Here is a 27465-nt window from a genome sequence, read left to right as displayed (position 1 = left end):
TGTATTTTTAAGTCAATGTTAAAATGAAATTCTTAGTGAAATTTTAACCTTAAATTAAAATTTTAACTACAAAAAAGAGGTCTCCAGACCTTGTTGTTTATTGTCTGATAGTATCAAAATGGATAAGTAACCACGACTCCGAGAAGCCCTTTGGAAAAGGGTGGTGTCATCTCTGCATTCCAAGTAGGTCATGAATGCTACAACAGCAGGCATTGTTAGTGGTACAAAAAGTCAGTTTTTCTCAATCATATAATAAAGTTAAGGCCTGAAGAATCAAAAGGCAAACTTCTTTTAGATAAGTAGAACCATGGCATGTTCTTAGAATTGAGCACGCCTTTTGCAAGAACGTTAGCAGGATGAGGCAGTGAACCTATGGGAACATCATATTATCACCAAAGATGACTTATTATGGTCTTTCTTTGTGCCCTGATAATCTTCCCAGAGTTGCTGAAGTGAGGACTTAGCCCACAGAGTATCCTGCTACCCCTAGACCCATCCTGAAAATAGATATCATTGGGAGGATGCTGCCAGCAGTTACCACTGTTATGACAAACCCACCCTTTTGCTGCTAGGAACTGAGGAACAAGCCTTAGGAAGGACCTTCTCTGAATTCTTACTCCCATTTCTTGGAAGACACAAAGGTTGTCTGAACTTAGGTAAACAGAACCAACCGCCAGTTTAGCTGTGTGCTTGCACTGAGCCCAAGAACCAGTGGCATTGGTTTCTGATGCCAGTTTACAGCACCGCTGACACTGCACCCCCGTCCTGTAATACTGTTGGGATGCAGATGCACAGCAGGATCCCATGCCGCTGGAGTTGTGCCCTGGTTACACCCCAAGCCCTAAGGAAGAGAAGGCACAGAGTCAGCAGAGGCCAGTGTGCTGCACAGGGAGATGTTGCTGCCGGACTCCTGGGCTGCCAGGTGTCAGGTGAGACCAGCGCATTTGGCACTGACTCATCACTTGAAGTTTGTTGAGATGTCTCAATAATGGGATTGCTTTCTTGGTTTTTTAATAGACCTCTCCGTGTTTAGAGACATGGATATGTCAAAGCAGGGATGAGCAGGGAAGCTAGTAAAAGCCACAAATTCTTGATGGACTCCTGCTTTCAAGCTGCCAGTTACTAAGCATGGCTTACCTGTTTGGAGGTTCCTTTGTGTGTAGTTCATGAATGTGCATGAAGGTCATGAGGAAACTGTGACTTCAAACAAACAAATAAAACTCTAACCTGGGAGAATGTACCTATTTCATGTTATTTTTTAAGCCAAATATGTGCATGCCATCAAGACACTCAGGAGGAAAGCTCAAAACCTCTGTTTGCCTTGTGAGGCGCTGCTTCTGTGAGATTCCTTACAACTAGCTGTGAATCTTCCCCTCCATGACTGAGCTACCCACCTTCATAATTTCATTGCCCAAACAATACATCTTAATTTGCTTCTGTACCATGAAGCGAAATAGACAATTTCTTTTTGAATATAGAGATTATGAATGAGTCTCTACTTTTTAAAGGAGGCATCTTGAGATTTTTTGTTTTCACATGTTGTCCCCCAGGTGGCGCACTGCAAGTATAAGTTAAATGGATTGTCATATATGTGGTTAAAGCACGTAAAATTCCATCTCTTTGCCAGAATAATATGGACAACTATGCAAACAATTCAAGCCAAACAAAGAAAAGAGAGGGAAGGAGACCATCCAATAATGATGAGTTACGATTCTTTGTTGCTTTGATTCCAGTGACACTGTACTCATGGTTTAATGAGATGCCCTCATATGGAAGTTCAAAGAAGACAAAACCATGAGTATTAGATATTAAGGCAGTGTCGGAGATACGCTGAGGTTTTTCCAGATTTTCATCTAGCTCTCAAAGGTGACTTTGTTTTGTGACTGTTGATGGGACTACTTCCAAATATTTGCCAATGAAAAACCAAAGATCCATTCAGTGTCCCAGTATCTCAGATGCACAACCAACCATCCTCTACACAGAAGGTTGGCTAGAATTTCAGTCCCAGTCTCTTCAACATTTCTATCCTCTGGAGGAGTGAGAATAATCCTGAATATTATTTGCATGGCTCTTCTGTAGTAGCCTCCAAATAACCACATTCTGTAGGGGAGTTTTTGGAAGGCAGCAGTGGTTGCAGCATCATCTGTATGATAAAGGATCATGAACTTCACCCAGTAGTACACATTAGGTATGACAGCCATTTCTGTTTCATTCATTCAGATGTTGAAATGAGTGAGGCATATAGGTTTTGCTATAAATAAAGTCATATATGGAAATATATGCCTAGATAGAAACACATATATAGATGTGTAACATGAAAAGCCAATGTCTATTTTCTCCTTCACTGGTTCACCTTAAACTGAGGTCCAAATTCCCTTTCCTCCTATACCTCTGGTCCTATGGAGACAGCTGGTCCTGCTGAACTGGATATTTGTTTTCAGTCAAGGTTTGAGGCTTGTGCAGCTGTTCCTGGGCCAGACTTTACCTAAACTGCAGGGTCTGGCAGGTGCACAGCCTCAAGGTTTGAAGTTAGAGAGAGCCCTGCTCCTCGCTGGTGCCCTGGCCACCTGTTCAAACACAGTGTTGTTCTTCCCACTGTAACTGGCTTCAGCTCCTCATACTGACGCCCCAGGGTTGTTGCTTCCATTTTTTTCATTCAGTATCTGTGTACCTCAATGATCTTTTCTCCCCACCTTCATTTTTCTTTCTTCAGCGGCATCTGCTAGCTCGTCTACCCCTGTTCCATTGTCTCCACCAGATAGTGAGTATCATTTTCTTCATCCATCTCTCTGCAGGTCGCTTTCCACCAGCCACAGTTTGTTCTGCCTAATGTTATCTCCTTCACCAGGTGATAATTCAACTCAGTTGGCGGAAAGCAGCGTCGGGTTTTAGAGAAGCAGATGAGAAGAGAAACAGGCATAGGGCTTCTCAGATCCATGAGGGGCAGCCTTCCCTGAAGGAGAGGCGAGGGAAAAGCATTGCTCTGGATAGAAACCCCTGCAGGCAGGATCCCCAAGGCAGCTTCCCTGGGGCCACCCCTGTGCTCAGGATTCTGAGTGGGCTGGATCAAAACTCGTATTTGGAGATTGACCAAGGGAATTGACCAAGAAAAATGTCTCCTCTGCAGGGTCATAGAAAATGTGTTGGAGTGTTTTGTTTTTACCCTTCATTTTAATTGGCACAGTTGGATATAGACATTGAAATTAGATAGGGAGGCCTGTAGCGTTCACTTTATCCATAAATGCATACTTTTCTTGTAAATATTTGTGGGAAAATAAACAGTGTCTGGCAGATGTGCCTGGCAGTAGGCGCTTAGGCAAATCGTTTAACCCTTCACAAGTGAGCCTTGTTTATCTCCTCTGTAAAATAGGAGGAGTAGTCACCCACGTCCTGCCACACTAAAGAAAATCACAAACATTTTAATGTTTATCAAGCTCTGCTTTACCCACCTGGGATCATTACCGCTGAGCCAGCAGTAATGTCAACAGGTCGCTCTCAGGTTTCGTCTTCCTGGCTAAGCCTTGCTCCTTTCCGATCTCATTAATGTTGCTATCCTATCCTTTTGTTCTTCTGAATGTGCAGGAGTAGAGGGGCTCCAGGCCTGCCACTGTTTGGAGTTTTGAACCTAGCTTTCCAGGGAGGAATAGCAAAGTAAGACCACAGCTCAGTAAGACACAAGATGCAATGCCAGCATCTGCCCAGAGTGGCAGACAGCAGCAAATGGGCAGGCAGGGTGGTGCCACCTGGCTGGCTTTATTCTCCTTGATATATCAGAAGCCCCTGCAGTTTGGGCTCAGACTCAGGAGGTGACTCAAGCCTCAAGCTCAGAAGCCCTCTGTCACCATCTGTTGACTCATAAACATGCCCACCACCCCATGGAGTGCTTTTCCAGGCACTGTCCTGTAGCAGACAGAGTTCAGGCTTTGGAAGTAGACAGACCTGGGTTCAAATCACAGCTCCACTACTTCCGCCTGAAGCTCCATGATGTAGGATAAGTCGCTAAACCTCCCCAAGTCTCAGATTTCTTACCTCTAAGCTGAAGAATGGATTCCACTTACCTTTTAAGTGTTTGTGAAAATTAAAGATTAAGAGTGAAGAACACAAAACATACTGCTCAGAATTTAGCAACTGGAATTAATAGTCAGAATAAATGAGAGTTATGTTATCTCTTGCTGCGTAAGAGTCATTTGTCAGCAGAATCTCTGATCATCTCTTTTAAATAAGTATATTAAGGTATTTTCAATATGTATATTAAGGCCCAGCATGGTGTCTCAGGCCTGTAATCCCAGCACTTTGAGAGGGCCAGGTGGGTGGATTGCTTGAGGCCAGGAGTTCAAGACCAGTCTGGGCAACATGGTGAAACCTTGTCTCTACTAAAAATATAAAAATTAGCCAGGCATGGTGGCATGCACCTGTAATCCCAATTACTTGGGAGGCTGTGGCAGGAGAATCGCTTGAACCTGGGAGATGGAGGTTGTAGTGAGATGAGATCGCACCATTGCACTCCAACCTGGGTGGCAGAGCAAGACTCCATCTCAAAATAATAAATAGATAAATAAATAAATATGTATATTAATATTGATCACTCAGAGAGTGAGAGAATACCTCCTTCACCATCTTTATAATGATGCCTACATACATATAATATATGCACACCCATGTATATATACATATATAGCTGTGAGTTTAATTTATCTCCATTCTCTGCTTCACCTTTCTGTGCCTTTTCTGTCTGTCATGTTTCCATAGCAACCTGGCCTCTTCCTGCCCTTGCAACCACAGAACCAGCTAGTGAGTACAGGGCTGAGCTGCTCTCAGCCAGACCTCTGATCGCTTGTTGTAGAGCCGACTTCTAGGTTACAGCGCTGCCTGTTGTTTTCCCTTTTATTAAAAGCAACAGTTGTGAATGCATGAAGGCTCCTAGCCTGGTGTGGTTTCCTAAGCATGCCGTCTGCTTGGCCAAGAGAGCAAACCAAGCATCAGCAAAAGAACGGGGGTGATTATTAGAAGAATACTCCGTGTATGAGGAGGCCTTTCCAAATCGACTCTCTAGTTAAAAATAGACAAGGATTAGGGAAACGCTGAGGACACAAAAGAACAGCATCTCCTTCCCGGCTTTCGCTTTACTGTCCCTCCTTCTGAAATACACACGCTCATGTGCGTGTTAATTTAGCAGTAGAAAAAAGACTGAGAACCAGGGAAGGAATAGGAGAAAATGGCAGCTTGGGGAAAGGGAGAGGGTGATGCCGAGAAAGAAGGAGCCGCTGCTTCCTGACAGCATGCCTGGCTTTGTCTCCCTGTATGCAGAGCACAGGGAAAGGAGAGAGCTCCTTCCTGCTGTCTCCTTTCAGGCTCCTGCCTCAGTGCTAGAAAAATGATGGGCAGAAAAAGCCTAATCCAGGCTCCCCCTGGGTTGAGAGTCCAGATGAAAGTGCTGGAATTTATCTCTTGACAATAGAGTCAAGAGCCAGACTGTATCCTCTTTTTTTCATCATAGAAAACATTACACAGAATCACTGCTGTAACGTGTTCCAAACTGGTCTTTATAATGCTCTAATGAAGTAAGATGTGTGTGGAGGACTTGAATCCCCTGAAGAATCCATATGAGTATGTATGTGTGCATGTTTGTAGTGTTCAAGCATCGAAGCTGTGTGGGAGTTTTAGATTTTATAATATTTCTGGTTGCACAGAAAAAAAATGGCATACATCTCATCAAGCAGAACGAGAAGGCAGAAAGCAGGTATGCAAAGTATAACTCCAGCTCCCAGGGCCAAGCTTTCCGATACATAATTGAACAGAGAAGAAAAGAGTTTCCTGGTTCTGTGTGTTGCATGAAATGGTTCTTTTTTTTTCTACTGCAGAACACAGCTAAGGGTCTGCTTTCTTGGTGTTCCCTCCATGTGTGTGCTGTGATGAATTTTAATTCCTGATGCTTTTAAGGTTTCATTTTGTCAGCAGAGCAGAGCCGATGACAATAGGCTGTGCTCGCATGGGTCTAATTCAGATTATGAGGTTTTTTTTACATTTGGAAAGGAATGCAGCTAACAGCCTCCTTTCTTATTCTACAGTGTCACTCCTGTCCTTTTTCAGCCTGGTGCAATGTGTGTCCAGGCACAGTAGGAGAAAGCTACATAACGTATTTGTACAACTGTGTCACATTTAAGGTGACTCACTGTAGGTTGGTCCTCTCTGTTAGTGAAACACAATCTTGGCTCCAGATTTTGCCTGAAGAAGGAATTAGGTGTCTCTCCCCTGACATGTCTTTAATTTTTAAACATCAGACATTTCTGCCCACAGATAAAATGCTTAGTTGTGACATCCAGAGGGAAGAAAGTTTGAGTCATTTTATTTTGAACCACTTGACTACTGACCCAAATTGTAGGTCCCAGTGGATACTGAGATAAAGGAAAGATGCTCACAATTGGGCAGCAGCCTGAGTTTAGCATGAACATATTTCTCACCAGTAAGTGAAATGTAGCACATGTGAATTGCAGTGAAACTAATAGCAGAGTAGCTATCAGCATGTGAATATCCATCGATCATCAATCCATCAATGGGGTTGAAAATAAATATCTCCCAGTTTTGCCTGTGTATGTGTGTGTGTGTGTGTGTGTGTGTACCCATTTATAATTATGAGGGAATAAAGGTATTCTAAATAAAACCAAAGGAGCAATTGCTTAGTTGTATATAGTCCCTGCAAGTCCCCTTTGGTAGGAAGGTACCTGAATCTGTGTAATGCCAGACAATAAGAAAGAAGCATACATTCTATCAGCTCACAGTGGCAAGGGAAGAGGTGGCCTGGTTAAAGCATTTCTCTCGGGTTATTTTTAACCAGCGGTGTTCTTTACACAGAAAGGTGTCTTCATCTCCCTTCTTTGCCCTTCTCCCTCAGCCTCAACTGGCAATGGCCAAAACATTCCCTGGCCTCTTAAATTTAAGGTCAGAAACCCAAAATGCCTTTTAACAAGTCAAGATCACTCAGTCACAACATAGGACCAAAAGGAATGCTTTTATGTCCACATAAGAAAAGTTTTTGTTTTTTCATTGTAAATCTCAAATGTACATCTTATCAGTGCAACCACAAGTCTAAAGATACAACTTTAACCGCAACAGGTTGGGTGCCGTGGCTCAAGCCTGTAATCCCAGCACTTTGGAAGGCTGAGGTAGAAGGATCACTTGAGCCCAGCCTGGCCAACATGGCAAAACCCCCATCTCTACAAAAAATAGAAAAATTAGCTGTGCATAGTGGCACACGCCCGTGGTCCCAGCTATTCAGGAGGCTGAGACAGAAAGATTGCTTGAGCCTGAGAGGTCAAGACTGGAGTGAGCTATCTTCACGCCACTGCACTGCAGCCTGGGTGATGAAACGAGACCCTGTTTCAAAACAAACAAAACACTTTAACCACAAATGGCCAAACATTTGCTTAATGTCAAACTCTCAGCACATTCGGCCAAAGGTACAGTTTCTGCTGTTTAGTGTCAGCACAGCCATTGTCTCAACCATCAGAAGGAAACCTATTCCCTAGTCTGCACTGGCCTCTTCCTTTATATGGGTCTTGACTTTAGGGAGGCTCACTGAGGTCTCAGGAATAATATGGGTTTGTGGAGAAAGAAGTGAGATAAGATCATCAAAGCCACCATCTCTGGCATGCATCCACCCAGCCTCATTCAGCCCATGCTCCCCTCTTCCTTATGCCACAGGAAACATGAAATGACGCTGTTTGATTTAATACAATCTTTTGTTCTTCTAGGGTACACAGTCTCCACCTTAAGACTCTCAGGACTTTTCCTTGATGACCCACATTCTGTTTCATTGCCCTTGTTTCCCAAGGATGCTGAGACATTTCTGGAATCTGTGGATAATAACTTGCTTTTTTCTTTTCCTTTAACAGTCTCCTGGATTGACTTTGACATCTGGTTCCTGACAGCAACACCTCCCCATTTCAAAACAAGTTTACATGCTCCTGATGTGGTATTAATATGTAGTGTTGCAGCCGTAGCTAATGCTTATTGGTGTTGTTAACCAAATGCTCTTTATGATTTATTATCCTATTTCTGGGCAGTTTCGCTGCCCTCCCAGTGTTTCCTATATATGCTGCTAATTTAATTTAATTTCTCCTTTTATTTAGTCTGTGATTTTGTTGTTGATTTTTCTCCCTGCCCATTGTTTACATCAGTTTTTAATTTTTTTGTATTTTCCATGTGACCTCCTCCACTTTCCTTTCAACCAATCATGTGCGTGCGTATCATGTGACTTTGTCATGTGGCTTGCATGGTGCTGATGATGTCGTCCACGCTGGTGAACAGAAGGTAAAACTCTTTGTTCTGATTAGTGAAATAAATCTGGGACCACAGCCTGGCACGTAGGGCACACTCATTTCTTCTGTCTCAGATTTCCCAAGCAAAGCCATTTGAGAGATTTCCTCTGGTTCTCAATTCACATCCAGAATTCATCATTCCTTGCAAACTTGACATGACAATTTGATATCACGACAACCTTTGGTTTGGTATTTTGCTTCAAGAAATTTGGTCACACAAACTGTTCCCTACAGTCAACCCACATTAGCCACAGCACAGTTTGCAAACTGAATTTTTACCAGATGGTTCATAAAAATTATTTCCCAGAAAGGTGTTTGGCAAATTAGCTTTATAGCATTGTTATTTAACTTTATCTGGTAGTTCTAAAGACCATAGTTGTTCTAAAATGAGTCACATTCCTATGAAAATGTTTACAACCTTGAAATGCTACAGAGTGAAATATATCAATTGCAAAGGTTGTATTTGTTCAAAACCCAATGAGAGTGCTTCATAAAATTCATGCACATTGAGGACTTTCTGAAATAAGAGATTTAAGAATTTGGATTAGAGCAGTTTGGCTGTGATTACCGAGGTGTCACTTTTTAAGAGTGGCCCTCCCCAGGGAGGGGAGAAAAGCAAAAGTCACTTGGTAATTACCATGACTGGAGATCTCCGTGTAATCAAGAAACACATGATTGACCCTTGCAGCAAAGGAAATAAAATTATAGCCTAATTAAGTGCATAGCAACGACAAAATAATTAGTTAATATTGTGACTGTCACAACCTCATTAAAACATTTCTCGCTTACCAGAAAGAGAGAAGGAAGCCTCTGCTCACAGCTTCCCTCAGTAAAATCAAACACCTATTCAGAACCTGCGCTTTGAGTCATGTGCATTCAGTTTTCTCCTAACTGAAATGTTTTACTTCAAATCACACCCTGAGACATGGGCTACATGGATCACGAAAGCAAAACTAACACCAATAACCCCCGGTGTGCCCATGCATGCAAGGGGTCCCTGTTTGACCTCACTTCTCTGAGAACTGATTGGGCGACATCCACACAGACAAAACCGTCAACAGCTGGTCTCGCATGTCCTTTGTTCCTGGTCTGTTCTTGTGTTTCGTTCTCCTCCTGTGTGTTTAGCCCTGTGTGCCTTCCCTCTCGTTCACCCTCCACATTTCCCATCTCTGAGCACCTCAGCTTTATAGGGATGTCAGCTTGGCCCCAGTGTAGTCCCATTTACAGCCAGACTCCTGGACTTGCCTATGAGCCATCCTCATTTCCAAAAAGGAGATATTGGGTGTTGACATTGTACGAAATAAGGTGGGATTGTCCCAGAAGCAGAACATCTGATGCAGTCCATGCCAATAAATTGGGCTTACCTTTAAAAATCATCTGAATATGCAAGTCTTAGGAAAGAGAATATAGAGAGCTTAAGATTTTCTAAACTACAAGTCCCACCCAAAATATTGTATTTTCATGGTTTCCCAAAGGTTGACCATCAGCAAGACTAGATATTTTTCAGACTTGTGATGACTGTTCAGTAGTTGATGTTCTGGGAAAAGATCTGGGCCTTTCCCATGAAATCTTCAATGTGAGCAGTTACTGGATGTTGAATTTGAAACCTATTCATTTCTTTTTAAAAAACAAGCTTGGTCATTTCTGTGCAATGCTATAATTTGGAGCGAAACAAAGCACAATGTTAATAAGGTAGACACTAATTCACTCCTCTGAAGAGAGCTCGCTTCCAGACATTTTAAGCCAGGGCAAGAAATGTTTAAAGATGTTTTCTGCAGTTGCCATAGAAACATTCCTTAGCAGTCGTCTTGGCTGTTGGTAAAAAATGTGGCCAGTACTAAAAAAAAAAAAAAAAAAAAAAAAAAAAAAAAAAAAAAAAAAAAAAAAATCACTGAGGGCCTTAGAGAATTCCAAAGCTATGATTACTCCCTCCTGGAACCATGTCCTCATCCATGACGGACCTTCTCCTGCCATCTGCAAGGGGGCAAACTGAGGACTTATTCAGGTGAGCCCATAAGCAGCAGGAGTTGGCCTTTAACAATAAAATTTAAGGGAATGGAGAGGTCAGGGCCAATACAATTCATGGAGGAGAGCAATAAAGCTTAGTTAAGGACAGTTATCACCTCCTCTCCCTGGGTATTAGCAAAGATTTAAGCTGAATTGGGCCTAAATGAGAAAGGTGAAAGTAAGCGGAGGAGTGAGGGGGGACTTTCTGCTGTCAGTGGGTTGTACACCCAACAATTGGTGACATCTGATGTTCCCTGTCCACCTTGCACCCCCTCAAAAAAAGAAAACTGCCTGGGATATGCGCAGCATAAGCTGGATGCTGCATCTACCTGAGTTCAGCGGGGCAGTGTTTACAGAATCCAGCAGCACTGCATGAAGTGTAGCGACTCAGAAGGAGAAGGGAGGTTATAACAGGGATTGAGCCCCATCCTTTATGGTTACTTGGCCCCTGAGCCTACAGGGCTTGGCAGATAAGTTTAGACACCTGTCCCAGAAAAGAAGAAGTGAGAATGCAAACTTTGATTTCTAAGGTCATGGCATCATGTCACTGCAGGGCTTCCTCCAATGACTCCACGGAGCCGTGGCTTTGTCCACCAGCTACTGAGGACTCCGTGTAAATGGGACTCCCCACCAGCAGCATGCGTGAGATGAGAAGCCCCCTGCACCCCTCTGTCTGTGTGCTGCATGTCTGAGCATGACTCCCTCCCCAGCCATTCATAATGATATTTTTTTTCTTTAGCTACTGACACTGACTCGTACTAGGAAATGCTGATTCTGATGAGCTAAGCTCTTTAACACCCACTCTTCCTTCTTAGATTGAAAACATCACTAACCACCCCTTCCACTCCCTCCTTTATTTTTTTACAGCTGTGTGTCTGGATTGCCACGATCTCTGGCAGGTCGACACAGACTTTTCACCAGGGTTTCTGCTCTAATTGCCTTTACCTCCAAGGATTCCCTGCACTAGAGGTTCCCAGGGTAGAGAGTCAGTGGGAAGGGGCTGAAGAAAAAGGCAGTGAGGTGTGTCAGCCCAAATCCTATGGGCAGGGACTGTGGGCTGCTGCTGGCCTTGGAAACTGACAGTTCCCTTAGGGTCACCAGTATGAGGGCTGAAATTCCCCAGGAGCCACATTCTTCTTCATAATCAATCTAATGTCCATGAAATAGAGCTGAAGACGGACACGAGCCCCCCTTGTGGCCTTGGAGGCAGGAGCCGAGTTAACTGTTGGTGATAGCAGTTATTTCTGTCATAACTTCCTCAGCCTGGATCAGCCCCATAACCACAAGGCATACCTTCCTGGTCATATTTTCTTTTTAGGATGATGAAACAAAGATAATTGACCAATTAATCTGTTGGTGTTTTCATGACACCCGCGAGAAGGGAACTGGTATTTTTGTGGTTCGGTCTGTCAGAGCTCATTGGTTGCTGTTTAATTTGTACTTCGTGCTGCCATTTACCGCCCCACCCCAACACGCACTCTCACATTCATAATTCCTCAGGAAACTGGTGCTGGAAAGGATTTACAGACCAGATGCCTTAGTGAGTGTGGCCGCGGGGAGCTCAGCATCCTTGCTCTGCAAGCTGGGAACTGGCCATACCCACACTCACTCATTGTGTATCCCGAGGCTCCCTGGAGCCAGGGACTCGGATGGCAAAGATTCTGGTCACTCAGGCACAAGCAAAGCCGTAATGCTGAAGACAAAAGTGTCCAGGGGGGAAAAAAACTTCAAAAGCTTCATCTAGCAGGAACAATGCCAAAGACAAATTAATACCCACCCTTACACTGCCAGGCTGTTCTTCGGGACTGTCCAAAAGCCACTCGGCATCCCTAGAATAGCCAGGTAGGTTACCAAAAGAGGCGCCAGGGAGAGTCGTGAGGATCCAAGAATGTATGCAACATAGATCACATCCGATTCTTTTGTTTGATGTCAAGGGCTAAGAGCTTTGTTTCAGGAAAGAGAGTTAGTGGTCTGATAATGCTAAATCCTGATTCCCTCAGATAATTTGCTGTTGCCCTAAGGACCAGCCACGTTTCTAACCTCTGGATGTAATTGTAATGTTTCTGACTTAGAAAAAGTAAATAGGCATCATATTTGAATAGCTAAGTCGTACATTTTGGACTTTTCAAAAACTAAGAGTAAAAAAGTATATATAACACAAGTTTCAAATGGCTTGGAAGAAATAATCACCCAAATGAGGCAGGAGTTAGGATAAACAAAATGAACAGTATTTTTAAAACTAGACAGTCTTATTTGATAGGAAAAGTAAAAGATTGTAATGCAAGCCCCACATTTATCACGAGTTTATGCTCAGACACCTGACACTTTGTGCAGATCTCTATGAGAGAGAAAACAAAGTGGATGAATAGAGAACACAGATGGAGGGCTTTTTGTTTCGTTTTGTTTTGTTCTTTTGAGGCTGAGTCTCACTGTCACCCAGGCTGGAGTGCAGTGGTGCGATCTCTGCTCACTGCAACCTCCACCTCCCATGCTCAAGCAATTCTCCTGCCTCAGCCTCCTGCGTAGCTGGGATTACAGGCACCACCATGCCTAGTTAATTTTTTTATTCTTTTTAGTAGAGACAGGGTTTCACCATGTTGACCAGGCTGGTCTTGAACTCCTGACCTCAGGTGATCCACCCGCCTTGGCCTCCCAAAGTACTGGGATTACAGGCATGAGCCTCTGTGCCCAGCCCCAGATAGAGGCTTTCTTGAGGATGCCTGTTTGGCACCCCAGCCTTTCATTCAGAAGGCACAGCTAACTCTTGGTGTTTGGACTCCTTTGAGAGAGAAATAGAATGTTGTTTCCTGCTAAAATTCACCAATGCTGTCTAAGTACCCTGGATTTGCTACAGTTTTTGTTGTGGAATTCAGATATCCAGCCGGAGTTTTCTAATTCCTGGGGCTTCTGCTGATGAGAGGAAGGGCATAAAGCCGATTCAGATTTAAGGGTACAGTAGCACAGTAATTACAAACAGAGAACCTGTGATAGGCATGACCAGAAATATACATTTCAATTATGGTTTCTAAGGGAGAATTTCATAGGACCTGCCTATGATATATCTGACTGTATGTGGCCTCTATGGTACGTTCTTTCTTTCTTGGGTTCATGATTCACATCCTGCTAGAAAATAACAGAACTGCACAATACTTTATATTTGTTATTGGCAAAGTTTCTTTTTAATGTTCTGTTGGTGTAGTCTTTACAATACATTTTGGGGGGAACATTTGACTCATGGCTAAAGCTAAACTCCAAGGGTGTAATTAACACCAGGGGTCTTCTGGGAGCAACCTGCCGATTGCTGCTGAATCGCAAACCAACATTTACAAATAATTACAATATTGGTTTTACTGAAATTACTCATAATGATTTCAATCAGAGCAGCCATCTCAGAACACAGTGCACATCAGGACTCTCTCAGGCATTTCTTCTGCTAATGTGCTCAATATAGCAGTCAGCCTCCTGAACGGAAAGGTCCCTTTTCTCCCGCCGCAGCCCCTCCCTCATCAGGCATGGCTTTGTGCAGAAAGCCTAAGAAAGTTTCTCTAACCCCATTTCTAATCTTTAAGAGAATTCACTGACAGTGAACACTGGAAGATAAGACACTTGATTAAACAATTGCTCTTTGCATATTTTCATGTACTCACAGCAAGTTACAGAGCCACCAAATGGGTCCAAATCTCTGTGATATTAGTTGAATATGATCTTCCTGTAGAAATACTGTCATAGGCTGGGTGCAGGGGCTCACACCTATAATCCCAGTACTTTGGGAGGCCAACGTAGGAGGATAACTTGAACCTAGAAGTTCAAGACCAGCCTCAGTAACGCAGTGAGACCCCATCTCTACAAAAACTTTAAAAATTAGCCAAGTGTGGTGGCATGCGCCTGTGGTCCTAGCTACTCTGGAGGCTGTGGTGAGTGAATCACTTGAGTCATGGAGATTGAGACTGCAGTGAGCTATGACTGTGCCACTGCACTTCAACCTGAATGACAGAGCAAGACCCTGTCTCAAAAAACAAAAAGGTCATAGGAAGCATTATGTATCTGTCCAAGGGCCCCATCATCTTTTAAAAGAATTAATCATAACTTAGTTTTTTCATCTGGCAAACAAAATTGTGTCTTACTTACCTTTGAGACTTCAGTGCCTGATAGACTACCTGGGACCTAGTAGATACTCAGTACACGTCTGTTGAATAAATCATAGGTAGAGCACTCTAAATAATAAACCTAAATTTTATTTTATTTTATTTTTGAGACAAGATCTCACTCTGTCACCCAGGCTGGAGTGCAGTGGCATGATCTTGGCTCACTGCAACCTCTGCCTCCCGGGTTCAAGTGATTCTTGTGCCTCAGCCTCTCGAGTAGCTGTAGCGGGGATTACAGGCACATGCCACCACACCCAGCTATTTTTTTTTTTTTTTTTGGTAGAGACTGAGTTCACTATGTTGGCCAGGCTGGTCACAAACTCCTAACCTCAAGTGATCCACCTGCCTCAGCCTCCCAAAGTCCTAGGATTATAGGCATGAGCCACCACACCCAGCCAATATTATTATATAATATAAAATGCTCTAAATTCTATGAGAAAATAATACACACATATCAGAGTACTGATAGTCACTCAGATACAATGATAGCAAATTACAGTGTTCTAACTATGTCAAATGTTGGAACTGTGTTCTAACTATGGTATAGATTTTGGTGGTTTTTCTCTGATTCAAATTAAATTTTTTTCTGAAAGAAATCTAAAGATAAGAGAGTACTTTCATCAGGGAAGTTGGTTTCTGCAGGATTCCCCAGAGAGACTTTTATTCTTAGGTCTTTGAAGAGACTTGGGAGTCTCTTTTCAAAGATAAAACTTTTGAGATAACTTTTTCAACATTTTAAAGCAAAACGTTAACACCTTTCTGCCTTAGAGATGTGGAATTGTTGACCTTGGAGTGCATCTCCCTAAAATTGGCTGAAAGTCTTGTATTTTGTGTTCTGTTTCCCACAATGTCATGAGAAACAGCCCAGGTATAGTTGGCAGTCCGTGCTAGTGCAGTTGCTGTCACTGTTTCACGTGACGGCAGAGCTGGAAGGAGCCCTAAAGAGCATCCAGTTCAGGGCCCATATTTTGCAAATGTGGAATGAAACTTGATCGAGGCTACAGACCCCCGCCATGATGCAGAGTTCGGAGACAGCATTTTGCAGGATTGATTCAGCCTTGAAAACTCACACTGCTCAATTTCAAGAGGAACTGACTAGGAATGTGCAGCCAGAGAAGCCCCAGTGGACTGATCCCTAAAAGGAGGCCTTGGAAGAAGGATGCAGTCCTTGCCTAGTGGGCGTGTTGGAAGGGCCGCTGATGCTGCCTGTAAAAATCCCCCCCACGCTAGGGCAGGTAGACCATTCAGCACAGAGCCAGTGTTGTGATTCTGAGTGGACAAATTTAGAATAATTATGTTCATTTGCAGTAGGTCTAGGGTCATCAACCATTCCAGTTTGCTGGGACTGAAGGGTTTCCCAGGATGTTGAACTTGCAGTGCTAAAACCTGGAATGTTCCATGCTAATCGGGATGAGTTGGTCACCCCAATTTAATCAGAGAATACAATTTGTAAAGTTCTCCTGTGTCTCCTTCTGTTTGTTCAGCATTTCTGAATCTACACAGAGCTCCTGCCCTGATTTAAAATCTATGCCACTTTGAGTCGCTTTTTAGCACTAGATATCTATAATGATGTAGACATAACTGATGTATTGTCTAGGACTTGGGACAGTCCAAAGGAATTTGGAAAGCCTAAATACCTTGACATGTCTAAACCAAATTTCTACCTATTTTCCACTGAATAGCTGTGGCCCAGAGCTAGATAGCGGCTTTAAAACAAGACAGGTCTTTGCCTGAAATCCATTCATCTTTTTATTCCTATTTTATTTTTCCTTAATTATTGATCTAAGAAAACAAATAATAAGCACAACCTTTCCTAAATATCCTCCCGACATTATGCATCCTCCCTGTTGTAGCTTTTAATCTATCCCTGTTACTGCTACCTGTCAAACCTAAATGTGCACACAGATCACTGGAAGGATCTGGTTACATTTCTAACAAGTGCCCAGGTGATCCGCCTGCTGCTAGCCCTGCGATGATAAGCAGTGGCCTCTTCCTTAGCCTTCTCTCTGGTTCCTCCTTGTATCGAAGGAAGGTGGTTCCCAGAGTAGCTGAATGAGAAGTGAGGCGTGACACTAACTGTGCCTGTAGCCATCTAATAAATGGCCAGTGGTGCAGTTTTAGGTGCTTAGATCCAAGCCCTGGTGACAAGCCGTTTTGTGGCTCTTCTGTCACATGTCTGTGATTCTGTTTTCCAGAGAGCAAGCCAGAGTGACCCACCCGAAAGGTAACTGTTTTGTAGCCTCTCTAAGTTTTTTCTCTGAGGTTATGAAATAGATGCAGAGATAGCTCCTCGCAGAAGTGCAGGATTCCCCGGTGTGTTAGATCTTCATTTTAACTTTGTATGTGAGATGTCCTCTCACCTTATTACTTTCAGCATATATTAATGCAATTGTTTCTTTTAAAGTAAATTAGTGCCTTACTCACTGGAGAACCATCCTAGCCCTAGCAGTTTGTCACATGCAAGTTCATCTTCCTTCTCAACCTTGGATTCACAGTGCTACAAGCTGAGTGTGTATTGCAAATCAAGAAACAACTTTTTTTCTGTTGAGAAATGCTAAAGACGTTTTTCTGTCTCTCCTCTCACAAAGAAAAAGACTGCACTGATTGTCACTTTAACACATTAAAGTGTGAGGATTAGCACTCACTCATTTGAACCATAAGTGGATACTTACAGGAAACTTGCGTAAGAGACATAAGGATACTTACAAAAAACTTGCCTAGGGCAAGTCGTGCTTTATTTAATCCCAACCGGAAACTTCTTATTTTTTTAATGAGTCTGAGTAATAAAATGTCATTCATGAAAAGCCAGTCCCAAGAAAGCAGCATTATTTACTCCCACTAGAGATCAGGCCTCCTAGCCCCAGGGGTGAGTGACGTGTCCCGGCAAGAAACTGGGCTGTTTTGCAAAATAAATTTATGGATGGGAGTTTCCTACTCAAACACTTGTATTTTCTCCTATCTCAGGCTGTTCCTCAAGATGTGTCAGGTTTATAAAAATTAAATCTTCAGTTATAAGAGCAACTAAAAGGAAACATAAGTACCAGTGAGAGAGACAGAAAAAAAAAAAAAAGCCTATTCTTAAAATGCTCAAAGGACCCTGCTCACAGGAAGGCTATTTACCAGAACATTCCCAAGAGGCACTCTCAGTTTGGGCTCAGTCTGAGGCATCTACCTGGAATTCAGTTTTATATTTATTGCTTTTTAACCATTTGAATTTCTGAGAAAGCAAGAAAAGTGTCCAGCCCCACCCTGTCGCTCCATCCCATTCGGATGGGCTGGATTTTCCTTCTGTGGATGGGAATTTCATGTGAATTAACTGGCTGTTTCAGGGGAACCCAGTGCACCTAAGCTCGAAGGGCAGATGGGAGAGGATGGAAACTCTATTAAAGTGAACCTGATCAAGCAGGATGACGGCGGCTCCCCCATCAGACACTATCTGGTCAGGTACCGAGCGGTGAGTGGCCTTCTTCTCAGACTTCACCAGAACCCTGCGACCCTGACACCCAGCTTGCTAGGGAAACAACAGGGGCAGCCCAGGTGGGGCAGGGGTGGGATGGGGTCTTACTCTATGTCCGGCAGGTGGCCCATGGGCCCTGGCCATGGCTTAAAATCCCAAGATGGCCCTACAGCTGTTAGGTCATATTCACACTGGGTCCATCCAAAAACCTCTTAGATGACTGTGGTGGTGACAAACTTATACTGTGGTTGATTTTTCTGTGTCTTGAACTTTTCTACAAAGTTATTTTGCCATTATCTAGTACTTCTTGTAAATGCCATACTAATATATAAGAATCACTACCTTGGATAAAATGTGTATGGTAGGCCGGGCACCTGCACTGTCACTGTGACCACATGCATTTTCTCTGCACGAGAACCCTGTGCGGTAGGTCTGACCATTATCCCCTCTTTACAGATGAAGTAAGTGGGTGGACAGCAGTCAGTAAGTGCCGGATCTCACACAGCTGGGTGAGGCAGTTTGAATCCAAGCCTGACTGAGAGACTGGGCTCTCCCCACTGCCCGAGGCTGCCTAAGGTCCTCAAACACTCCTTGTTCCCTCACCAGCCCTTCACCTGGCCACCTGAGCTGTCCTAATCCTGCTAACAGCAAGTTGGCTCTAAGCCATCTTCTCCTGGTTTGCTCACCAGCCACTTAAGATTCCCTTCATTCCACTTTTATCTGAATCCCACACTGAAAATCACCCTTTCCATTTGGTTTTAGAATGACACTTGGTCATCTTCAACTAAAACCAATGGCTGAGAGATTTAGAGGCCACATCTGAACACTGAGAATAACCTCTTGCTAGGATTTTGTAGTAGAGAAAAGACTGAACAAGGGAGCAATCTCCTTTCTTCACATAGCCCCAAGGAAGACATTTTCTGGGAAGCTGAGTTACTTCCTCTCTGCCTTGTGATCAGTCCTCCATGGAAGTGATAGGTCTTTAACTGGCTAGCCTTCTGGAGAGTCGGTTTAGCACAGAGCCCTGCAGGCACACTTCTCAGCTGGGGAGGCCTTGTGCCCACTTAATTTGTAAGCAAGTGTGAGCTGAAATAGTAGGAAAGGCCTGTCACTGCCCTAAGGCCCAGTACAGAGATGCCAGTGAATGAGAGGTCCTCTTGGCTTCCTCACAGCTGAGTAGGGTGCAAGGATTGGGCAGGTGGTCCCCAATATACCCCTGGAAGCGGAGGTGTGGTAGGCTGGGATGCCTTTCCAATGGTTTTCCTGATGTGGCCCCGTGGACAGAACACAGGTTTTAGAGCCAGACAGACATGGCATCCAGTTCTAGGTTTACTACTTATTCTGGAAGAATAGGTCACCTAATCTTTCAGAACTTCAATTTCTCCATCTGTCAAATGGGGATAAAATAGCTTATTGAGTTGTTATAAAGATGCATTATAATATATACAAAGAGCCTGAAATGTGCCTGACACCTGGAAACCTTTATAAATGGTCACTATGGTTACCGCTAAGAGGCAGGCTCAGGCTGGAGCCATCTCCCGTATGAGATCACGTCGGATGTCTGAGGAACCACTGTGGCTGCAGCAGGCAGCTCTGCATTAGAAAGACACAACTGGGCACAACACTGAAATGTGTTAGATTTCAACAACCTTAACCACCCTCTCTCTCACTTCAAAACCTCATTCATGTTTGCTAAATATTATCATTTTATATTATGGATAAGTATAATATAACATACATTTTCTCTAGATTCTGGTTGTCTCTTGTATAATGATGTTTGCCAAGGAAGACAGAGAAATGAAGAGGAAGGATACCTGAACTGCTTTGTTTTAAATGAAAATGGAGCCACATAGTGATATATATACATCCTAGCTTACAGCATAGCCAGACTTTCTGGTTAGACTCTAAGGAAACTAGAATTCCCCTTCCAGCACTACTAGCATTTGCCCATACGGCATGAGCACTGTCACATTCCTAAAGGCATCTCTTTGGCTAGTGCAAACCCTTTTGCCTGGGAGGACTGCTTTGCTGTAAGATAACTCCTCATCCAGCCTTAGCCATGGGCCTACAACAGCTACAGGACCACTGTCCAGGTGACAGTTCTATTGTGTTCTGCCCTTCCAAGGAGCAGCCTGTCATGCAATAAACATCTATCAAGCCTTCTTGTGTGCCCAGCAGATACCCCAGGGCATCTGCCTTGTGAAAAGACCAAAGATTGCAAAAAGGTGGGCTGTGCAATTGTGAAACCGTCTGAAGAGTTCTCAGGCCTTCCACATCTTCTTCCACAACTGTTTGGTGAGGGAGGTGGTTACCTAATTATCGTTCTCTGTGGACCCTTTGAGCAGCCCACTGTTGGACTTGACAGCAGAACTTAGTCCCGAGGTACCGCCATCTATTTGCTGCAGTTGTAGAGACCAGGCCACACTGCATGGAACAGAAAAACCTTATTCAGTCCAACAGACGTTTGTTGAGCTCCCTACTGAAGAAAGGAAAGATCACGAGAGGAGGAGAAGATAAAGAGAGATTGATTGATGGGAACAAATACAGTTTGATAGAAGAAATACGGCCAAGTGTTTGATCGATCAGTAGTGTGACAGTAGTTCACAATTACCTATTGTATATTTCCAACTAGCTAGAAGAAAATAATTCAAATGTTTCTAGCCTGAAGAAAGACAAATATTTAAGGTGATGGATATTTCAATTACACTGGCTTGATCTTTACAAATTAAGTGAATGTATTAAGTTATCACATGTACCCTGAAAATATGTATAGCTATTTTGTATCAATTAAAACTGTTATTTTCAAGAACACAATTAAGAAAAAAAAAGGAAAGATCATAGTTTTGGGCCCAAACGAACTTAGCTCCAACCTTGACTGCAGGTGTGATTTTACGTTAGTCACCTTACTTCTCTCTCACTTCCCCATCATCGGGTTTAGTAAGAGCCTGACAAAACGCCACAGGCATGTTGTAGGAATACAACGAGAAAATGTGTGTAAAGCTTCTTGTAGTGCCTAGCACTTAGTAAGGGCTCAACAAAATAGTTTTATTTTAACGAAACTGGAATCTACACAGTATTCACACATCAGGAAGGTGAGTCACACACCTTAACTTAAGCAGCATCCTGAAATATGACAAGAAACATACTTGTTTTATTACTCTTCTAAGACATCTTTATGCATATGTCCCCAGCACCAGAGTGTAGCCTGGGAGACAGGGATGGTGCTTGAGTCTCTGCATGCCCTGAAGGTGATGGGACCTTGACAGGGTTGGCTCAGTGCCACACTGGCATCTGCCGCTGCTTGTGTTTGCCAGCATGCAAGTTTGATCTCCTGACCTGTGCAATTTTTCAGGCTGGTAAAGAATAAATACCATGTCCCATCTCTGCTTTTTTTCCTTCTTCTTCTTCTTCTTTTTTTTTTTTTTTTTTTTTTTTTTTTTTTTTTTTTTTTGAGACAGAGTCTTGCTCTGTCAGCCAGGCTGGAGTGCAGTGGCATGATCTTGGCTCACTGCAACCTCCACCTCCTGGGTTCAAGCCATTCTCTTGCCTCAGCCTCCAGAGTAGCTAGGACTACAGGTGTGTGGCACCACGCCCAGCTAATTTTTGTATTTTTGGTAGAAATGGGATTTCACTATGGTGGCCAGGCTGGTCTCGAACTCCTGACCTCAAGTGATCCACCTGCCTTGGCCTCCCAAGGTGACTGGGATTATGGGCATGAGCCACCGCCCCCAACCCCCATCATTGCTTCTTATTTCCATGATTTCGCACCAAAAGTTATTGAGTCCCGTAAGTTCTGCCTATTATCTGGTCTTACCAGTACTTCTATCTAAAGCTTTTTTGGTCTGTTGTATCCTTGCCGGTTTCTCCCCGAAGCTCTCCTCCGAGTGGAAACCAGAGATCAGGCTCCCGTCTGGCAGTGACCACGTCATGCTGAAGTCCCTGGACTGGAATGCTGAGTATGAGGTCTACGTGGTGGCTGAGAACCAGCAAGGAAAATCCAAGGCAGCTCATTTTGTGTTCAGGACCTCGGCGCAGCCCACAGCCATCCCAGGTATGGCTGCCCTGCTTTCTGTTTGTTTCCCGCTTTGAATTAATGCACAAGTGCTGCACCTCCTAATGCGCCTGAAGAACCCTGACAACTTGCTTGCTTACAGCCATCCTCATGATTGGTTGCCCATGCAAAGCTTAGTTTTGCCTTGTACCTATCTGTGCAGTGGGGTGAGATGTACTGGACCCCCAGGAAGGCTTGGCCAAGCATCCTGGAGAAAAGGTCCTATCCCATTTGGCCTTGAAGGACTGATGTCAATCAGTCCATTGGACCCCTCAGATGGGAAGTGCTCCAGCTCCAGCCTAGCCTTGGAAGTTGGTTGAGTAAGCATCCTTTTTTGAGACCTTATCTGCCATCTGCCACATCATACTTGGACCACATAACTGTTTCTAAGCACTTTCTATCTGATGCTTGCTTTATCAGCACAGCCATGGTCCAAATCTCTTCTCTGTGATGACCCCAAGAGAAGGAAGAGATGATGCCCAGTTAGTTACAAACCCTATCTACCAAAGGCCTCTCAATGGAAACATACATTAAATTGAACCACTTGTAATAGAACAAGTGGAGAAAATAGATGCTGGAAGGCACCATCAGTGAAAGCAATTCAGTCTGCTAGAGACTGTGATGGCAGCAATTCTCCTAGGAGATGCAGATCTGTCTCCAGGGATCCAAGACCTAACCTTGCCACTGATGGCCAGTCTCCTTATTGGCCAAATCCCTCAGAGAAGAAGGAGCTCTTCAACTGATCACTCTGCTTTTCCAGACCAGCCAAAGGCCAACCACAGGCAGGAGAGGTGGGCATAGAACATACAGCTGCAGCCTTTTGGGGGCCCCATATACTCTGCCATGTTCAAGTGTGGTGGGAAGATGGCCTTGGGCGGCCCCCCTCACGCCTGCCCTGTCTTCAGTGCTTGCCCAGCTCTTGGCTCTGTGGTCATGATTGCTCCTCCCAGGGGGAGACAGGCCAGAGGGCTGTGGGCTGCCTGTGATTCAGGGATGTATGTGCAAAAGTGGGCTAGGACAGCAGCAACAAAACAAGATCAGTGTGTGGTTCCCAGTGGTTGGTTGTACATGGATGTGTGTGTCTGGGAGACGTGTGCTGGACCTCCAGTGAGTTGGCAGGTGAGTTTTACACTGTAGATCAGAAGCATCAATTGGTGCCCCCTGCATTGTCAGGAAGGCTCCCCAGTGTTTGCTGGGGTGGGTGTTTCTCCACAGTTGCTGGTCAGATGGTCGGTGCAGAAGGCAAGGCACGTGGGTGAGGCTGCAGGAAATGTCCTCATTATACCTTAATAGGATGTTCAAATGGAGGTTCTACTTGCTTTTCCTCTGCCCCTTCTTTCTCTCCATTCTTTGGTCCGTTCCCTTGCAAACGACAGTCCGGGGTGAATGTCCAGATCTGTCCGGCCTTCATGGGACACTTAGGAGGTGAGATCAGGTGAGGTTTGAGTAAGCCCTTTGCAGCAAGACAGATTCCTCATGGCAATTGCTTCCTGGGGTGAGACTCACTGGGTAAGCTGTTTGGACCTGCTGTGTTCACATGCTGGGTACTCCTAGTGGTACTGGCTTCTGTGGTTTTTGTGTCAGAGACCGAAATTCCGGGTAGACCTTGTCCTCCAGAGTTGTGCCTGCTGGAGACGTCAGAGTCCTTCTTGTGAATCGCCCAGGTGCCCACTGAAGCCAGAGAGGGCTGGGGGATTGCTCGCCTCACCAGTGATGGCTCTGTGGCTCTCCTGCACAGGTCTGAGAAGGTGGTGGCTGTGTTCTTGGTTAGACTTTCCTGGCCATTGAATTGGGATCCCAGAATAAAAGCTCTCTGAATTACAAGTTGGACATCTGTGGTTGCATTCTGTGGTCAGAAAACAGGGTAGAAGGTGAAGAGGGGAGCAGAACGAGACTTCCTTTAACAGCACTGGTGTGGGGGACTTGTGGCATAGGAAGAAAAGCCTGCTTCATCTCTGACAAGGCGATCCCCAATCCCTATGCACAGTGTGCTGACTCATAGTGCAGCGATTGAATGCATCTCCACCACCATGGGTAAAACACGCTAGACACTAGAAGACGATACACTCGCTGGCTGTATCTAAGAGGCTTCACCTTAGTGAAAGGTAACACTCTCCTAATCAAACTCTTGTATTTTACTGTGGAGGCTTCTGTTCTCTCACTTTAATTTCATTTGCTCGCTGATCCCTAACCCCCAAATTAACCCTGCTGTGCTGCTTCTGGCATTGCTGAGCTTCTGAACTGGCCTTATGGTATTGATACCGCACTGAACCCTCTCTAACCTTTGTCAATTTAATTTACTAAGTTGAATTAACCTGTGATTCTGTGTTTTCTAGCGTTGACCTAATTTTTTTTCTTTTTATCTATTTTTTTTCTCTGTTTCTGTCTCTACCTTCCCTTTCCTTCTCTCCCCCTCCCCTTCCTGTGTCTGTCGTCACACTTGTCACCTTGGACGTCACTGGGACATCCCCACTGCCACATTTGTTTTTAAACAACCACATTCTTTCTGGGGACCCATTGCCTGACACCTGCAGCAACCTTGGGAGGCAGTTCTGCATCCTACACCTTTGTCTCATTGCTTTTCTCTGCAGTGACTCTTCTTTTGCTCTGTTAGGAACTTGAACACAAAAATTAAATTTGCTTAAAAGCCCAGTTCCTATGAAAAGATCAGTGCCCCTTTGGAAGAACCTGGCAGGACCACCATGGCCACAGCTGCTGAGCGACCATTCTGTGTGGAAGAGAAGGTTTTGCGATTGGAAAAAAGCTTTACCTCCAGACATGTTACCACTCACAGATACTTTTGTGCTGCTTCATAAGGAGTTTGCCCCCTTTTTAATGGCAGTAAAAGAATTTGAGAGCTCTTTCTTTAAATGCTATTTTTAAAAAACCATCATGCTAGGTTTACAGAGAAGTTTCTGCATATCTGCTACTTGTTGCATTTTGTGTTCAAACCTAAATATGATGTAGCAGAGGAAGAATTCTAAGTACCTTCTAAAGCTTGTGTTAGATTGTTAAAATCACCACGCATTCCCCTCATTCTAACTCTGTGCTCCTTGTCCTCCCTTCAATAAGTAATTGGCTTTGCTTGCAATTAAGCATTTAGGTGCCCATGTTAAGACAGCCAGACCGCACTGACTCACATGAGCATTTTGCTGACATGATGGGCAACTTAAGTCACCCCTATTGCCTATGCACTGGAAAAAAGTTGAATTTGTTGGATATTTTCTGGGGCTGATGAACGTTCTGGGATGTGCTTTCAGTCCTCGTATTACGGCCAGCACCTCACACTGTCTCTGTGAATGGGGCCAAGCCGTGATGTGCCAACAAGTGTCAGCTTCGAAAGGTCTTTGCCTCCCAATCGGGGTGACTCCCCTGCTGCCTGGCAGCATGTCACAGATCAGCACAGAGTGGGGCTGTGGTTCAGCAATGACCCACAGAATGGCTTTGAGCATCAGTCTACAGGACAGGTTGGAAGCATCCACTGTGAACCAGGCATTAGTTCCCTACCTGGCCTGTGTGTGTTCAGTAGAGAAGAAGGGGAGGGACAGGCCACTCCCAGACTGCCCAGCCCAGGAGGGTTAATAAATTGGGGCCGAGCCAACCTGTCAGTACTTCCTGAATGCCCCAGCCTGTGTATTGGTGGGTTGGTTCAGTGACATTTTCTAAACTCTCCTGAAAATCCAGCTGCTCCTCCCTGCTGCTTGGGAGTTCACCCGGGAGAGAAAGTGGGTGTGTTTTGTTAAGGTCCCTCGTGGAGACTCAGGGCTGAATCCTGCTTGGTAATATCAGTGTGTGTGCTTGGGGATGGACCTTCTACCGAATAAAAACTCCCTCCCTCCCCCCATTGTGGTCACATATCATTCTACATATCTCATCTTTGAGCATCTCCACGGAAGCTTGATTTTTGTTCTTTTTGGTTTCTTTATGTATTTTTTTTCTGTTGCTATTATTTTTAATGTTCAAAGACTAGCCTTTCCCTTTGGGATTCCAAATGACCCCATGCAGTGGTCTGAGGGGCAAAGCCACCTATGTTGGCGCTCACCATTAATCCCTAGCGCTCAGTTTAGAGGCTCACGTGCAGACATCAGAGGCTCCATGCTGTGCAGTAGCTCAGGCAGGGTAGTGCCTCTCACCCCAGCCACAAAACTCTCCCCCGCTGGAGTCCCAGATGGCGCTTCACACCAGGGCAGTGGAGGCAGGCATGGTTCTTGGGCACAGGGCAGAGCATAAGGATCACAGGTCAGTGCAGGAGAGCTACTGGCTCTTAGGATCGCCTTGGGCAGAAGTCACATGGCTTCACCCTAGTAGGGCCCAGCTTGGGAGTCTGCCTCCCCCTGATCCCAGGACCACCCACAGGAGAAGGGCAGTGTCCATCTTTCTGAAGGGACCCTTGGGAGATCTCGTCCTAAGTGTGGAGAGGACTGACGTGGCCCTGTCCCCTCAATGCATCCCAGGGTCAGGCAGGTCTCAGCTGAAACAATGTCAGGGTCCTCAAGGGTCCCATTTAGACAGACCCATGGCTTGTACCAGTGTGCCTCTCAGGAGGCAGCATTAGCGCACACCCACTTCCACCGGACACTGAGTTCCCGGTGATGGCTGCAGCCCCCAGCCCTGCCAGGAGTCCTGAAGACAGCAGCCCTCAGAGACCCTGCAGGAGTGAGCGCACCCCACCTTGCTCAGCTGCACCCCACTCCCCTGTGCCCTGTAGTTGTGCTGCCCATGCTGCACACACCATGGGGCTCCTCTGCTCATTTTTGGACGATTTATACAGCAGGTTTGAATCATGTTTTTCTACTAACAAGAATGCTAACATTGTTGTGTAGATAATCAGTGAGGCCTTTATGAAGTTTACACCTTTGCATTATTAAAGGAAATAACAGTTCATGTGAACTCACCAGCGTGGCTTGATTTTATTCAATAGTTGTGTCTGACAAAGCATCAAAGACCCTTTCCCTCCACCTCACATGCACCTGGATAAACGATTACCTAGAGAAATAGTAGCCTGGTGAATGGAGTTCTGACCAAAGGAAATACTTTTTCTTCCTAATGGGGAGCAATCTCTTTTTCCCAGGGATCCTAAGAGCTGTTAAGAGGCATTGCTGTCTTGGAGTCCCCAGCAGGCAGTGGGAGGGGAAAATGCCTTTGCAGAACAGAGAAGGTGGTCATTATGGGTGAGGATGGGGCCACACTCTCAGCCACCAGATGCACAACTCTGTGGCAAGGCCACGTGATGACACAGCAGCCTTTATACTCTCCCTAACAGAGGCTGCACGGAGTGAGCTTGTGGAGAGGGAATCTGAGAGAAGATTCTCTTTGCAAATTGTATTCTATTGATAATCACACTTAACTCAGACACATCCTGCAAGCCCCTGAGACCAGCCATCTGTTTAGCTGATTCAAAGGAGCAAGCAGACATGTAAGGGGCTTATGAGTGAACCAGAACCCCAGCTCAGCAGTTCCAAGAGTCTGACCATCTTCTGGGAGTCT

The 27465-nt window shown here is 44.7% G+C and overlaps 1 protein-coding gene across 17 annotated transcripts in view; it reads left to right on the top strand.

The window, feature by feature from the left end:
* The window catches only part of NCAM1 (neural cell adhesion molecule 1), a 315308-nt gene that overhangs the window by 275171 nt on the left and 12672 nt on the right, over positions 1–27465 (top strand). For 5 of the 17 annotated variants that reach the window (XM_017883174.1, XM_017883172.1, XM_017883168.1 and 2 more), the window contains 3 exons: positions 1983–1985; positions 17800–17924; positions 21801–21978. In XM_017883174.1, coding sequence (XP_017738663.1) covers positions 1983–1985; positions 17800–17924; positions 21801–21978 — 306 coding nt within the window. Of the gene's footprint in view, positions 1–1982; positions 1986–2713; positions 2762–4749; positions 4792–8307; positions 8311–17799; positions 17925–21800; positions 21979–24512; positions 26869–27465 lie in introns of those variants that run through there. The other 12 variants (XM_017883175.1, XM_017883169.1, XM_017883173.1 and 9 more) reach the window with 5 other exon arrangements.

This window comes from Rhinopithecus bieti, unplaced genomic scaffold, assembly GCF_001698545.2.
Source record: "Rhinopithecus bieti isolate Rb0 unplaced genomic scaffold, ASM169854v2 scaffold_11964, whole genome shotgun sequence".
Taxonomy (NCBI): Eukaryota; Metazoa; Chordata; class Mammalia; order Primates; family Cercopithecidae; genus Rhinopithecus; species Rhinopithecus bieti.
Note: the sequence above shows the minus strand (reverse complement) of the source record. Positions and strands in the feature narration are given on the sequence as shown.